Below are 16,491 nucleotides of genomic sequence, written 5' to 3'. Positions count from 1 at the left end.
TTGGTGGTTGCAGTCTCATGTACTGGTGTGCTGCTTTTGGCTGACAGAGTGAAAGGTTTGTTCAGTCTCTCTTAATTTCTAGAGGGCCAATGGATTTGTCAAAGATGACAATCTACTTTATCCAAAGAGCTTCAACATTTTCTAAAACCTCCATCTACTGGTGTAATGGTTCAGCAGTTGACGTTGAAAGGTAAACAACTAATGCAAAGCACAAGCAAGAGAAACCTTTATATCAAATGTTACACAACCAGATGTTTTGTACCAAGAATCATGATCACTCACCGCTGATGCTGGCTAGTCCTCATGGGAGTTGTAGTACAAAAACTCTGGAGACCCAAAGGTTGCAGACGTATAATGTAGATCACACTTTCACTTCATCTTTAAAAGCCTTCAAACCATTCTGCTGGCAACACACTCCTTGGCAATAGAGGTTTAAGCATTTTCAATTGCAATGTCTAAACCTTTTATATTGGGTTGTTTAACGATGTTAAACCAATAGAGTCAGATATCGCTGAAAAGTAACCAATCGAATGAAAAGTCGGTGGAGAGCAAAAAGGAGAAAATATAGGGTCTTTATTGGGATACTAAAGCAAGAGGCTAAAAATGCAGGTAAGACATTTCAAACATCCAATCACTCCAGTAATGGCTGAGGGGAAATCTGCAAATTAAAAACGCCTGCTCGTCCGTTTTTTTTTTTACAAAATGTATACGTTTACAGTAATAATTACAAAGACGGTAGATATCTGCGTACTATCTGAAAAACGGAGAAAAATAGATACGTCTCGACATAAAACACCCAAACTTTAAAAAAATACTATGTTAAAATGTCAAATCCTGGCTGTACAGTTAAGAGGGTGTTTATCACAAAACAAAAAAGGTGCTTGAGGAAGGCAACTTTACACATAAAATGCTTCGGAAAGTGGGCCAGTAAATCAAGTCCGCATCCAGTTTGAACGCTGCCCCCCATCCAAATGACTGATTACGTTCAGAATTCTGTGTAGCAGCATTTCAATTACAGTATATTAAGACAAATATACACAGTATATAAAAGCCCTTTCTTAAAATGTGGGCGGGAAAGAGGAAGGTCTTGCCAACAGTCTCGGGAAGGCACTGGGACTACGAGGAGGCCCTCTTCTGCTCTGTAAAGGGGGACTCGTAGGCGTCCATCGGTGGGCAGGTGCAGACAAGGTGCTGGTCGCCATAGATGTCATCAATCCGCGATATAGTGGGCCAGAATTTACTATCCGGCTTCACAAATGGCTGAAAGAGAAAGACAAAAGAAATAATGCAGACCCAGAAATAGGTTCATGAAAATGAAATCATTTCCAGAGAATTCTACCTCTATTAATGCTTGGCTTACTAAGGAGGGATGTCATTTCACCAAAACGCCAGGGGTAGTGGAAGTGACATCACACATCTGATGACATCACTGGAAGGTGCATCACAAATGACGTATCCGATGCCACTGGACCATCGTGACGTTACAAATGTAAAACACGTACTTATTTTAATTAAAATAGCTAGTTTATAAAGCAAATAAAAGGCTACTTTAGTCACAAACCATATTTTACCTATGGTGCTGCCTTGATATGCCAACATGACCCGTTACTGCCACCTTTCGACAGGTACAGCCTTGCACTCCAGGTAATCGTATGCTAGCTATGTGCAGTCCCCATTCCCAAGCACTACCAGAATATGCCATGTGCACCCCCCTCTATGCCGACACTGCCATGTAATCCCATGCATAGTATCATATGATATAAAATGTGGAATTTATAACGTGCCTGTACACAAGTGTTTCTAGGCGCAACAGGAAAAGGAGGGGGAAACAACGGTAGGACAAAATAACGATCTTACTAGGCCTAGTGTCATTCAAATCCCGCAAGAGCAGGCAGAGGGAAGGTGAGAAGTGCGGGGGGGAAGAGAGGAATGGGGAAGTGCAGTTAACTCACAAGTGCAGCCAGCGGGTGGCTCACAAGTGCAGAGAGAAGGGTCTGTGGTGTTGCAAATACAGACCCTTAAGTGCTGGGGAGCTCGGAGGCAGTGCAAGGGCAACTGAACATGCAGGTGCCTGAGCCCGGGTTCAGAGGGTGACCAGTTGTGCAGCAGTCAGGTACAACAGCAGGGGTGAGGAAGAGAAATAAGAAGCGAAAAAGAAGATCTTGAGTTGCTTCCAGAACCAGAGGTGGTTCTGCTTAAGTTAGAGAGGCGGGGGGGGGGGGCTGTTCCAGAGGGAGGCCCCAGCCGAGGAGATAGATCTGCCCCAAACTCTCTGTTCAGAGAAGCATCTGATGCTCAGAGTTGCAATGTGTAGTCGGTCAAGTTAAGGTACTGGCATCATAGGCCAACTCCAGCCCCCTATAGGCAGATACTGCCGTATTGTACCTTAATCTCACATGCCAGGTATTCTCCTTATATGCAAGGTACCAGCAGGCATAGGGAGGTGCGGCCATTGTATACCAACTGCTGCCTCCAATTCCTTAGAAATGCTGTTGAATGACATCACACATTCCATATGCAAGGTGCAGCCACACATTTCTAGGTGCTGCAATGATTTGCCAAATGCAGCCTTCAATGCCCCAGTAATGCTGTACAATACCAGTCAATGACTCGGATGCATGGTGTAGCCACAACATGGAAGGGAACTCGCTGTATGCCCATTTGCTGGCATCATAGGCCAGGCGCAGGCTCAAATGCCTCAGTAATGCCATCATTCAGGAATAGGCAGGACGTGAAAGGAACAGTTTCATGCCCATGCCGGGTATTACCATCATATACCAAACCGGCTTGAAGTAATGCATCCACCACTCCTCTACCTGGCTGCACAGCCATCTAACATGGCACAGCTTCACATCGGCTTGCCCAACCTCCTGCCTACCCACCCACATGCCTAGATTCTTGATGGTGGGCTTGAGCCCATGGATCTTGTTTAGGCTTCAATACTCCTCGTTTCCACTTCTTCCTGGATGTTTAATCTTCCCCCATGCAATGTAAAGTTGTGGTGACAGAGGGTGGCAATAGGCAGCTCCCACAGCTGTGCCAGGAGTGGAGTTGGGGCAAGGAACTACTGAAAGTAAAGACATTGGCGCTGTCTCCGTGAGCCCTGAACCAGAGCTTGTGAGGGCAGTGTTGGGGGCATGAAGGAAGTGGCACGGGGAAGAAGCTAGAACCGCTGGAGACCTCCAAAGGACGGCCCTGTTACTATGCCATCAGAATTGCAGAGGTATATGTTAGGAGGTGGTTACATTTACTTCATTGAGTTTACAATCACATCAATTCAGCTGCTGCCATGTAACCTAGTTACCAAGGAACCTTTGTTGTTATGATTAAGCAAAGGTTCCACATTCTAGCAGCAGAGAGAGAGAGGATTGAGAGCAGGAGGACAGCCACAGCTGGGGGCCTTTCTCTTGGATGAACTAAAGAAATAAAGCCTCTCTATAAAGACAAGCATCAGCGTGAAGCGTGGTCATTTACATATTAACATTGGCGACGAGGATTGGGCCAAGGAGAAAAGGCCCCCAGCAGCAGCAACACTGCAGCAATATTGATTACAGTTTGGATGCAAATGGACGGAGTGTTACACTAGATGTGTTGTGTAATAGCAGGCGAGAAACACGGCCATCCTCCTGGAGCGGAGTAAACCAGCAAAGCGCATTTTGGAGCGGAGCACCAAGAAAGAAGTCAGTGCCTGGCAGTGGAGAGAACCATAAAAGCATACTGGAGCTGAGCACGAATATTGAGGAGGTTGGATGACCTGTGGATCACAAATTGGATCACCTGTGGATTACGGAGGAGGCTGACCTGTGGATCACAAATTGCAACTACCACAGACAGCGCTGACAATATCAGCACAGGTTCCACCTGAAATCACACCTTATAAAATTTAAGTACAAGTAAGTGACAGTGTGGCTGTGTAAGGTTTCCTACCTGGGGGTGACATTAATTAATTCACAACATGGCAAACGTCCCAGCCCCAATTTTCTTCCTGCCTACACCAGGTGAGCCCAGAGTGCGTTGGATAGACTGGAAAGAGGGTTTTCAAAAATATGCACTGGCAGCATTTGGACCCAATTTCTCCAATGAGCGCAAAGAGGCGCTCCTATTTCACTGTTTAGGTGCCGCAGGACAGGAAGTGGTCAAAAAACTACCAGAACCTCCAGACATTCCTGATGGGGGTCCATATGAGAAAACATTAGCAAAATTAGACAAACACTACTGTGTTGAAGAAAATATAATTCTTGAAAGGTACAAATTTGCCACTAGAACTCAAAAAACTGGAGGGAGTATTGAGGAATTTGTAACTGCTCTTAGAGGTTTAGCCATCAAATGTAGATTTGACCATTGTCGAGATGAGCATGTCAGGGACCAACTCATGATTAAGTGTTCTAATGATATCAGGAAGGAGTTATGGAAGGAAAGAAATCCTTCTCTTGATAGAGCAATTGAGATAGCGAAAATGATAGAACACACAGACAAATGTATACAAATGCTTCAAGTGGATAATACATCTCAAGATAAGCCCAAAACTGATGACAATGAAGCTGCCATACATAAGGTTTCGAGAGTGATTCAGAGAGGTGCGGCAACTGCGCGTCGCACTTGGCAAATGGGTAGGAGACCTGAGGGTCGCCAAGGTCCCTTTACCAGAGCATGGGGACAAGGATCATCTACCAGAGGGTCGCCCAGTGAGAATGTTACATTCAGGGGTGGCAGGGACTCTGGTTATCCTAGAGGTGCATCAATTAGGAGGTGTTTCAGATGTGGGAGTCTATATCACAAAGCATCTGACAAAGAATGTTATGCATCAAACATTATATGTAATGAATGTGGGGTCAGAGGACACATGGCTAGATGCTGTAGGAATTTTTATACCGCCCCCAAGTCAAATACATGAAGTCAATGCAGATCAAGAATTTATATCAATTGAAGATGCTGGTAGAGAAGTTATATTTTCAGTCAATGCCATTGATGGGAAGGTCAAGAAAAAGAAATATATGCAACTGTGTTAGTTGGAGGGGTTGGCAGTATCAATGCTCATGGACAGTGGAGCAGATTATACTTTGATAAGTGTGCAAGTGTGGAAGGAGAAATTAGGATGTTGTACATTGTGGGAGAATGTAGTCAGAGCAAATGCTTATGGAGATGTGCCCATAGAAATTTTAGGGTGCTTTGAAGCTGAGCTCCAATTCAAAGACAGGAAGGCGTTAGGGACTATCCATGTAGCCAACAGAGGTGGAGAGCTGTTGTCCTGGAGCGATCAGGCAGAGCTCAAGATAAGACTTGAAGCAAGCCACCCAGAACAGGTTTTGACTGTTGAAGGTGGAAAATCCGGTGGAAAATCGGTCTCGAGCATTGTTATGGAAGGGGCCAGAGGGCATATGAGTGGCACTAAGTTAGGGTGCTTGAAGGGATTTGTGCACAAAATTTGTTTGAAAAGGGATGCCATTCCCAAAGTTGCCAAATTACGGACCATTCCCTTGGCCCTGAGAAAAGATGTAGAGAGTGAATTGAATAAAATGGAAAGTGAAGGGGTGATAGAGAGAATTGATTCCTCAGAGTGGGTTAGTCCTATTGTAATAGTGAGAAAGAGCAGTGGATCTCTGCGGAATGCATAGACCTTAGACACCTGAATAAAAATGTAGTGGCTGACAAATTTCCTTTACCCAGAATAGATGATTTATTGGCAGGGGTGTCTGATTCCAAAGTATTTTCTCTTATTGACCTCAAATCTGCATATCACCAAGTAGAATTACACCCTGATTCGAGAGATCTCACAGCTTTCATTACCCCTATTGGCCTTTTCAGATGTATAAGAATGCCATTTGGATTGATTTCAGCAGCTAGTGTATTTCAGAACGTCATGTACAGATTACTGGGAGGAGAGAGAGGTGTCATGTGTTACCAGGATGATGTGCTAGTATGTGGGAAAAATGAAGCAGAACATGATAAAAGGTTAGAGAGAGTGTTGAACATATTCAAAGAGGCTGGCCTTACAGTATCGTTAGAGAAATGCATATTCAAAACTGACAAAGTTGAATATCTAGGTCATGAAATTACAGGTGAAGGGATCAAACCCAAAGAAAAGGCCATAGAAGCTATTCGCAAGATGGAAGCACCAAAATCCAAAGCAGATATACTATCTTTTCTAGGTCTGGTTGAATTTTATGGCAAGTTTGTTAGAGGGTTGGCAAATTTGTCAAGGAACATGAGGATGTTGACTCGTAAAGGTGTTACGTTCAAGTGGAATGAATCTTGTGAGGAAGAGTTTGGTAAGATTAAAGATGCTATAGTCAATGCACCCATCTTGAAAACGTTTGAAGAAAGTAGACATTCATTACTATTTGTGGATGCAAGTGACTATGGTATTGGGGCAGTCCTAATGCAGGAAGATCAGGAGGGCTTACACACCATAGCATTTGCCTCTAGATCTCTCAAAGGACCTGAGAACAGATATTCAGTGGTAGAAAAGGAAGCATTGGCTTGTGTCTGGGGAGTGGAAAAGTTCAAAAGATATTTGTGGTGCAGAGAATTCACAGTATGTACAGACCATAAACCCCTAATAGGAATATTTACCAAAGGTGGTCTGGAGGGAGTCTCCAGACGCATCATGAAGTGGGTGACATCCCTACAAGGCCTGCAATATGATAAGCTTCACATTAGTGGTGAAACCAACGTAGTTGCTGATGCCTTATCCAGATCAGTAGTGAGAGAAACAGTGTCTGAGGAGTCTCCTCTGACTCGTGAGAAAGGTGTTGAAATATTTCAGGTTCATGAGTCAGTAAAGAAAGAGGAGTGGGACAATGCATGTTCAGAGGATGAATTGTACCAGAGAGTTTTAACATTGGTGACGCAGAACAGAATAAGAAACTATGTTGGTGATTTAGGCGGGTTTGCCAAAGTTAAGGAAGAACTCTGGATTGATAAAGGATACTTACATAGAGGACATCAGATGGTTGTACCTATTAAAATGAGAAAATTAATAATTGAGCTAGCTCATGTTGGGCATTTGGGACTGCCTAGAACCAAAGGCTTGGTTAGAGCAGAATTTTGGTGGCCTAATCTTGACAAAGACACTGAAGAAGTGGTCAACAATTGTTGTGATTGCATTGAAGGTAATAAGGGTCTCAGGATTCAAAAAGTACCCATGACTGTTAGAAAGCCATCCACAGTTCCATGGGATGAGGTTGCTTTAGACTTACTAGGGCCTTTCAATATCAAGGGTGGGAGAGACACCTATGTACTGGTTGTCATAGATTTATTATCCAAGTGGCCCGAAATATTTACACTAAGAGACATATCCAGCAGTAGCATCATTAAATGTTTGGAGCAATTATTTTGGAGAGAGGGATTCCCCAGAAAGTGTTTATCAGATAATGGGACCCAATTGGTTTCCAAGGAATTTAGAGAGTTCTTGAGTAACCATGGAATAGAACAAGTAACCACTTCATTATATCATCCCCAGACCAATGGGTGTGTAGAACGCTTCAACCGCACTCTCATGGATGCAATTAGAATTGCGGTAGCAACAGGAGGTGACTGGATCAGGACCATAAAGGAGAGAACATTCCAATATAGACTAGCACCACACAGTGTTACGGGTGTATCCCCATTTGAACTATTAAGAGGGAGGAAACCTAACTCACACATGTGTCCAGGCTGGATGGGAAGGTCAAAATTCGTAGGAATAGATCTGGAGGGAGTGAGAGAGAAGATATTTGAATCTGGGGTCAGATCCAAGGACCAATATGACAGGAAGAATGCTTGTAGAGAATTCAGTCTTGAGGAAGGTGATTGGATCAAGATCAAACTTCCCACCAAGGTGCGCAAAGGTGCATCCATATTTTCACAGCCCAAATAAGTTGTTAAAGATTTGGGATCTTCTGTGCTTGTTAAAGGGGGTGGGGTCTGGAACAAGGAGAGGATAGCAATTTGCAAAAAGGTAAACAACAACTTGTAACTGCACTGCAGGGGTATTTAAAGCAATTTAATTATTTCTTCATATAGCGGTGTATCAGATACTATGTAAATAATTAACTACTTATGTTCAATGAAATCTATTATCTAGTTTAGGCAAATACTTATATTTTGGTAAAAGGAAGGGAGGTGTTAGGAGGTGGTTACATTTACTTCATTGAGTTTACAATCACATCAATTCAGCTGCTGCCATGTAACCTAGTTACCAAGGAACCTTTGTTGTTATGATTAAGCAAAGGTTCCACATTCTAGCAGCAGAGAGAGAGAGGATTGAGAGCAGGAGGACAGCCACAGCTGGGGGCCTTTCTCTTGGATGAACTAAAGAAATAAAGCCTCTCTATAAAGACAAGCATCAGCGTGAAGCGTGGTCATTTACATATTAACAGTATACATGCTTGATCACTCTACATAATGGACAGGACTAGTCTTCCCTGCACATCACAGTGGTGGTGTGTGACGTAATGCACCGAAGGGAGCAGCACACCAAAGCATGCCAAGATCAAAAGGAAGGAGTGCTGCTTGCAACAGTGCAGCAAACACTTGTAGATCTGCCCAGGCCATAAAAGGCTGTTTTTCTATTCTGGAAGAACACACCGAGGGTAGTACAGAAACGTTGCACCAGTGCAAACGCAATTAACACTAGGGAAACATGTGGGTAAATGCAAAAAATACATTGAAAGAATTTTCTTTGCACGTGTGCAATTTTTGCTGTAGTGCGAATTGCACATTTACTTGTGAAATGTTTCTGTAATATGGCCCAATGCCTTCCATAAAAACAGGCCTCAACTCCACCCAACCCATCACCACCGGTAATTGGGGCTATTCCGCCACAGGTGAATATAACAGTCCTTTGCTATATTCATCAGCTCCTGAGCCGACCCAGGGGTAACGCATAGCTGTTTTAGTAATGCTTTAAGATTCATGATCAGGCACGGGATGAAAGAGTGAAGATTAGACTAAAAAATGGAGTAGAAGAGAAATGTATCGAGCAGTTTACTGCCTCGCGCCATTTTACTTGGGAGGCGGGTCATTAACCGGGCAGTGCCGCCCACTGAGGCACCATAATCACCCACGCATTGGACATAACGAACTTGACTGCTTCCCAGTCTGCAACTACGTTACCCTGCTTCAAGACTACCTGACCAAAACCCATGGCTGCACTACATTCTATAAACCCTGCCAGCAACAGAGTCCCATTACACCCACTTCCCAGAACATCAGGCTTCACAAAATAGTATCTCACTACACCAAAACAGTTGCACTTTTGAAATGAAACTAAAAAATAAAGCACGTTCATGTCACTGAATTCTTAATTTGTTCAGCAGCTTCTAGGTGATGCACTCAAATGTCAAACACTGGTCTTTTGCCTTTGAGAGGGCCACAAACTCTCCCCTTCTATGAGACAAAGGTCAGCTTCCAAGCACCCCTATAGTAAACATAGAAAGTGCCCTCTGGTGAATACAAAGTAATCCACGTTACTTACTAGTGGAAAGGCAGCTACTTCTCTTGTATAAGGGCGATCCCAGTTTGAGGAAGCGATGCAATGCAAGGTGTGGGGTGCCATCTACAACGAGAAAAGGAAAAAAAGTTATTACAGGCAGGACAGACCAGGGCGTGGCACAACAAGCACCCCCCAAACACAACAGGTTTCTCCACACAACAATCTCACGCTGGATTGCAAAGGGGGGCTCGGTGGGCTTCAGAATAACCTTCGTGATATTTCTCATACAAATGCAACCCTTTTGTAAAAAGGGCAGGCCCACAGCCAGGAGTGTGTGTGATAAGAGGTTACACGGGTATTAAAGTTAGCTCGGATGAAGAAAATGCGTACTTTTCAATCTACCACCGCTATATGGAGGACTGCTATGCTGCAACTACTTCGCATTGCAAATCACGTCCACCCAGTGCTTAATTGTAAGAAAATAGTTTCCATCACACCTCTGACACACTGGGTGGACACCACCCACGCCTGCTCCAAACCGTGTCAACATACTTGGGGTTAAAGCTGCAACTCCCACCGGTTCATTTAAGGTGATGAATGGTCTGACTCTGCCAGTGTTGCCAAACATTTACGTTATTTCAAGCCACAACTAATGTTAAGTGTTATTTTAAAATGCATCATTAACATTTTGCTCGAATTCCATCAGTGGCAAGTGGAACATGTTGACCATCTAATGAACTAATGAAATTTCCCGTCAGACACTGCAGTAAGGTCTTCTTGTATAGGTCGTCACTCTGGACAGACACTCCTCTTCGACGTTCGCCTTTTCACTGACCTTGTCCCTGCGTTGGGACTGCTCACTGGTGACTGTCCTGTTGTTGCCAACCCACTCTGTTGTGGCAGTGCTGCTGGTTATTAATGTAGATAATTTGCACCAATGTCATGCAGGCTGAGTGTAGCAGTGTGCAGGCATCGCTAGCACGAGTAACCAGCATCATCACCTTCCAACTCAGTGTAATTCATGAACAGTAATAATTAGCCATGATCTGCCAACCTAGTTGCCTAGTTGTTGCTTGCTTTGTTACTACCACTGACTGACATTAAAATAACAAAAGTTGCTAACATACCACAACTTAATAAAACCAGGCTCAGAAATAAGTGCCGGGGCTGAGCCCTGGCAAACACCCACACAAATTAAGCACTGCGTCCATCAGTCTATTTGGCAGAAGACTATGGTCTTCAGAAATCCTGTGACCGCGAATATGGCAATGGGCATGACTGTAGCAGTACAGTACACATCTGAAGCCATCGTGCAGAAGAACATTGTAGCACCACTTTCTGGAAATTGTCTTATGCAATGTTTGTGTACATGCCTAATAACACGTAAAACAATTAGCATCCACATATGTTAAACATGTGATATAATCACTGCCATCAGAGGACCACAACATGCATTTAAAATCAGTTACTCTGCTATAGCATCCTTAGCCCCACCACCGGTGCCACCGACTACTATGCCAATCAGTCTCTGGGCCCCAGAATGCCCATCTGTTACTCAAATAAAATACCCGACCATCGGCTACTTTAAGTTATGCATGCCAACCATTTCATGTGCCAGAGAAACCTTACAGATCAGTGATTTTGCCACCAAATGCCCGACCTTCATTTAATCTGTAAACCGAGGGATCCCAGAACACACTGCGCCAGAGATGCACAAATTTGAGATAAACTTTGGTATTTATTAAGGATGGTCGATCAGCTTGACACGTCTTTCGAGCTTGACTGGCTCTTCATCTCAGGCTTGTATTTGAAGTAATGATTGCAGTTCATGCTCGAGCCAATTTCTGTTACTTTATGCCCGTACACAGCCTTGTCCGCATCCACAAAGCATTAGAACTCAAATAGGCAATTTATGCCTTCATGAACTGCAATCATTACTTCAAATACAAGCCTGAGATGAAGAGCCAGTCAAGCTCGAAACACGTGTCAGGCTGATCGACCATCCTTAATAAATACCAGAGTTTATCTCAAATGTGTGCATCTCTGGCGCAGTGTGTTCTGGGAACCCCCCCCGTTTATTGTTTTTATAATGTGTTAGTATACTGGCAGTATACTCACTCCCCATACACCTGCTGCCTTGTGCTACTTAATACAACCCATACAAGCGCTGTGGATACGGTTGGCTTATCCTGCCAACTTCATTTAATCTGCACTGAATATCACATTAGTAAATAGCACATCATGAGGATTACTCCAGTTGCTAAGTGCTGGCATTGCAGGGTTTATTGGCAAAATGTATCAACTCCGGAAGGGTGCAAAGGGGTGCTGGGGATGCTGGCATTTGAGCTTGTGCGCGAGTGTGCACCGAGCTCAACTCACTGAGATATCTTATCCACCAGATTCCATGCACATATTGCTTTCCCATTGGTTATTGTAGAATACATGTTGATCCCTTAACGTCTCACATAAGGCAGTCCTTTTCGTTATTGTGCCACAAAATGCCCATCAATCACTCTGTGCATAATGCCTGCAGTAAGTGATCAGTTACAGTCCAATGTATGTAGGGTTACTGTGCCACAGAAAGCCTGGCTGGTGGGCGAGAGTGCGCATGCCTCCCTATTCACCATCATCACAGAATGCCTGTTGCCCAATTGCTTTAATGCCTGCCCTTCCTTTTCCATGCATACAAAGCCCACGGTTCCATGCGTTTATAACAAATTCACTAATAATGAAAACTTTTTCAGTGAATTAAAAGTAACGAAAAAAATATCGATTTTTTGTTTGGTTTTCAATTTGGTAGGTCCCCCTAAACCCCCGTTTCCAAAGTTTTATTACCCTACCCTAAACCCCTCTCCCGCTTTTTAATCCCTTACCCCACCCCCAAATCTACTTTTACCGATTTTGTTTGGAATTTTTTATTTCACTGAAAAAGTAATTCGTTATTATCACTGTATACCAAAGCGGTTCAGAGCGGCACACATCATTGGGTCCAGCTGAAGAGAGCCCAGCCCTGGTTGGCAGTCATGCGTTGGCTTAACCGAGCTTTGATAAGGATAGAGTTACCATCAATCATGGCCGCAACAAGTTTCAAAATCTAACAGTCATGTGGGTGCGATTCTCACACCGTGCAGACCTAGATCCTTCCCTGGGGGGGTATAAAACCTTAGAGAGTAGGATCAATCACAGGGTGCAAGATTCAGACCTCGGGGCATTTCACTCGTTGGTTGTGAATAGATCAGAGGGCAATCACACATGTTAGACCCGAATCGCACACTTGGCAGAACATGTACAGAACAGTGTCACTCATTGGACGATCGTCTCACACCCTGCACCAGAGTTCCTCTTCTTGCTTGGGACTCGCATATTCAGTGTGCTCTGGCCCAGTGAGAAGCCCCAGATAGCTTGGTCTTGCTCCTGGGAGCCCATCTTGTGAATATGGTCTAGGTCTTGCGACACGGAGAATTATCTAAATCAAAACACTGATTATATGCAAGTCTCACTTTGGGCACACTCACTCATCGCATGAGACTCTGATTTGAATCCATAGTCATAATTATAGGTGCGCTTCGCACCTGGGAGCAGTCTGACAGCGTGGGTATCTTACCTTGGAACACTGTCTGACCTAGTGTTTGAGTGAGACTCAAACCTGGGAGCATCGTCTCACTCATTCGCGATAAGCCGCTTACCTCCTATTTAAAAGGTCACATCATGCAGCAAAGTCGTATTCCTTGGTTTGAGAGTATCACTTACAAGGTGTGTGTGTGTGTGTGTGTGTGTGCGTGCGTGTGCGTGTGCGTGTGAGAGAGACCCCCAGCAGCACAATCCCAATCCTGAAGGGAAAATCTCGCCCCCCATCAGCCCAGGACCACTGAGCGTGTTGTGTACCTTTGGGCAGTCTCACTCATACACTATGAAAACCAAACCTCGACTACTTTCGCGGGAATCCTACTCTTGGGAACAGTCTCTTGAGTTTCACAATTTGGAACTCTGACATTTACTGTAGGAGTGTGTGCAGAGGAGCAAACCTGTGTGAGCGGGTTGGGTTTTCCCTTAAGGACAGGCGAGGGGGTAAGGACTCCACCCACTCTTTTGGTGTAGTCCCACTCTCCTGGATCCTCACACCACAATGTGCAGATGGATTCGAAGAAACTGGTTAACCTGCAATCCCAAAGGTCCGGAGCCGCAACGCCTTCCCCATAGGGCTTGCAACTCTAGTCCCCTGCTTCGTTCAACATCTCGATGTATAGCTTATATTCTGTAGGCAGTTCAAGACAGGCGGTCACCAATTTTATATAGCCTGATCTACCCCAAACACTGGACTGGTGCCAAGAATCCACACTCCGAAGCACTGAATAAACCGTAAACAGAAGAGCATGTTATAACAGTCTTGCCAAGGCCTGCTTTTGCTGAGCCAATAAAAGCAGAGTAGCCCTGCCCACCAGTGCCAAGATTGCCCATTAAAGGTCAGGCTTCTGCCGAGAAATGCCAGTATGGTCCAGGTAAACGTAAAGCAAACCTGCTGAGAAGTACCATTAACAGTGAAGCAGCCCTGTGAGGAAACGTTGCTGCCCCACATCAACAGTATAAAAAGCATTCCCACATTTAAATAAATAAAAACTAAAAAAAAAATACTGTAGCATTTTGGCCTCCAAGTTCTGCACTCCTAATGCTCTGATATATTTCATCCTTTATGGAACATTTAAAAAAACTGTTCAACGGATAGATACCAACGCATAACAGTGATGACAGCCTTGCTACTTACTGTGTCAAATGTACTGTCTATTGAAAAGGTACTGCTGTTTATCAATAAGCCTGTGGCAGTCCAACCGAAAAGTGCTTTCATGGTCTCCAAACGACTCCATCCACGTTGAGGAGCCTAAAGCTTAACCATTATAGTAGCCCTGTTGAGTAACAGCTGTACTGGCCCATCCAGAATATAGCTGCCCGAGTAGTACCAGTGCTCATTAGAATAAAAAAAAAAAAAAACACAGACGTACGGTTGCCCCGGTCATTCCAAATGTAGTAGACTTAATGAGAAGTGGTCAGATTGCTACTAGAAAGATAGCCGACCTGCTGAACATGGTTGAGTACCGTCTCTTTCAATGAAAGTGTAGTAGCTAAGCTTAAAAGTGCAGCACATGAACGCCGTGAGAGCGGCCCTCCACATCCCAAAAAGAGACCACATTTCTCAAGCCAGAAGAGAAGCACATTGGCTCCCCATGCTGGAGCGCATCCGATTGAAAACCCCATCCACCACCCACAAACGTTTATCCAACACCGCTCCTCCGTACCTCACTTAGAGAATCACCAAGGCACCCTACCACCACCAGACCTACACGGTCCCCCTACACTGACCGCCTAGTCGTGCCCAAAGTCAAGAGATGTAAAGCAGGAGGTTCCAGCTTCTCTTACATTGCTGCAAAACTTTGGGTGGAGCGACCCCCCCCCCCCGCCACCACCCCCCGCCCACAGAGCCAAGAAATCTTACTGGCTATTCCGCAAAAAAACACAGCTTTTCGCATAACTCACAACCTCTCCCTCTGTGACCCCCCCCCCCCCCCCACCCATCCCCTAGACCTGTACTTGCCCATTGTATACTGGAAGGAACATGCATGATATTACTGTTCAGTATTTGATCCTATGCTCTCACTACCATTGTATCTCACGTGAACTGCATGACAAGCTACGCTATCTGTAACAGCGCCTAAATGCCTCCGGGTAATTTGTGAGCTTTATAAATGAAATAAATAAATATGAACATCATGGCAGCAGCTACTGCTCAGAAGTGTGAATACTGTTCCATTGGAAGAGCTGACTTGCTGAGTGCACGCTAGTCCTCTCATTAAAATCATAACAGCCCCAATGAGGTGCAATGCTAACTTTCACACCAACAGTCATCACTGTATGTCCCCCGCACCTCCCCCCCGTGTCCCTTTCCTACCCCATGTACCTGGGTTGAGGGTGGCGTGAAGGGCGAATAGACAGATGGGATCCTCTGGCGCATCCCCTTGGCCAGAATACAGGCTCCCTTCCTGGTCCACTCATACATTTAGTGGTTGACCTTGCCACCCCCAAACCCCACCCCCTAAACTGCAAATTGTTTGCTCCTCCCCTATAACAAAATATTCGATACCTGGTGCTCTTCTATATCCCAATGAAGGCAGAGTACATAGCGTTATGTCACCCGCCACCACGGTCTGTCACCTTGTTATTGGGACACATTTCAGGTGATATACTATATTAATTTCCGTGTACCCTGTGCTCTTCACTTAAGGTACCAGTATCGCTATGCATGCCCTTTGCTGCTGAAAGAGACTAAGCAACACACTGCTGCACATTTACTAAGCTGGTACGATGGATTAGGCTTTCCCTTACTGTTGCGCAAGTTGATCAATATGTGAGGCATGGGTCAAGGACGGGTTGCGTTTAGCCCCATTTCCACACACTAGTTTACAATTGTGGCATGCTTGCGCCCCCTAAACCCACCACCAAAAAGCCCCGGTGCCCTTTAAGGGAAAGCCTACCGGGATGTTCCTGGATACCCAGCAGTCATCTCCAGCTGTGAATCTGCTTGTTTTGTGGCACTAACCTTCGGCTTCTCCAATGGAAGGGGTAATCTTTGTGCTTGCTACCCCATTCACCCTAGCAATCTATGATAAGGTAGACCTAAACACAGGTAAGTTTAGTGAAACACATGTAAGTTTAGTGGAACTGTTCAGACTAAGACGCTCTCAAGGATAGCCCCAGGGTGACATCAGCAGCTGCCCTGGAACACCAACCTTCCATTCTACCAACACCTGGAGTGAAGAAGGGGAGGAGGGACCCAGGGAGAATAGGCATATGAAGCGACAGGGGCGGGAGGATGGAGAAGACTCGACACAATCCTACACTTCCGTCCTTTCCAAGATGAGACCTTTAATCTTCCACATTCGGTAGATGAGCAGGATCCAGCGTCAAACCAGGACTAATGCACCCTCCTGCGTGGTCATCAAATCAAGCAGAACCTTCCACTGCTTCCAAACGGTAAAGGAGGCACACATCATTGAATGTGGTGTCCAAGTCACACCAAGTCCTAA

The 16,491-nt window shown here is 44.9% G+C and overlaps 1 protein-coding gene across 1 annotated transcript in view; it reads right to left on the bottom strand.

Moving 5' to 3' along the window:
* Positions 1–553: 553 nt before the first annotated feature.
* Positions 554–16,491, bottom strand: part of GLDC (glycine decarboxylase) — a 472,733-nt gene continuing 456,795 nt past the window's right edge. Inside the window, exons 24-25 of the mRNA XM_069625925.1 lie at positions 9,458–9,538; positions 554–1,260 (exon numbers count right to left, since the gene is read on the bottom strand). Coding sequence (XP_069482026.1) covers positions 1,117–1,260; positions 9,458–9,538 — 225 coding nt within the window. The 3' untranslated portion in view covers positions 554–1,116. The remainder of the gene's footprint in view (positions 1,261–9,457; positions 9,539–16,491) is intronic.

The sequence above is a fragment of the Ambystoma mexicanum genome, chromosome 6p (genome assembly GCF_040938575.1).
Source record: "Ambystoma mexicanum isolate Mex_15411 chromosome 6p, UKY_AmexF1_1, whole genome shotgun sequence".
Lineage (NCBI taxonomy): Eukaryota > Metazoa > Chordata > Amphibia > Caudata > Ambystomatidae > Ambystoma > Ambystoma mexicanum.
This window is presented reverse-complemented; position numbering and strand designations above follow the sequence as displayed.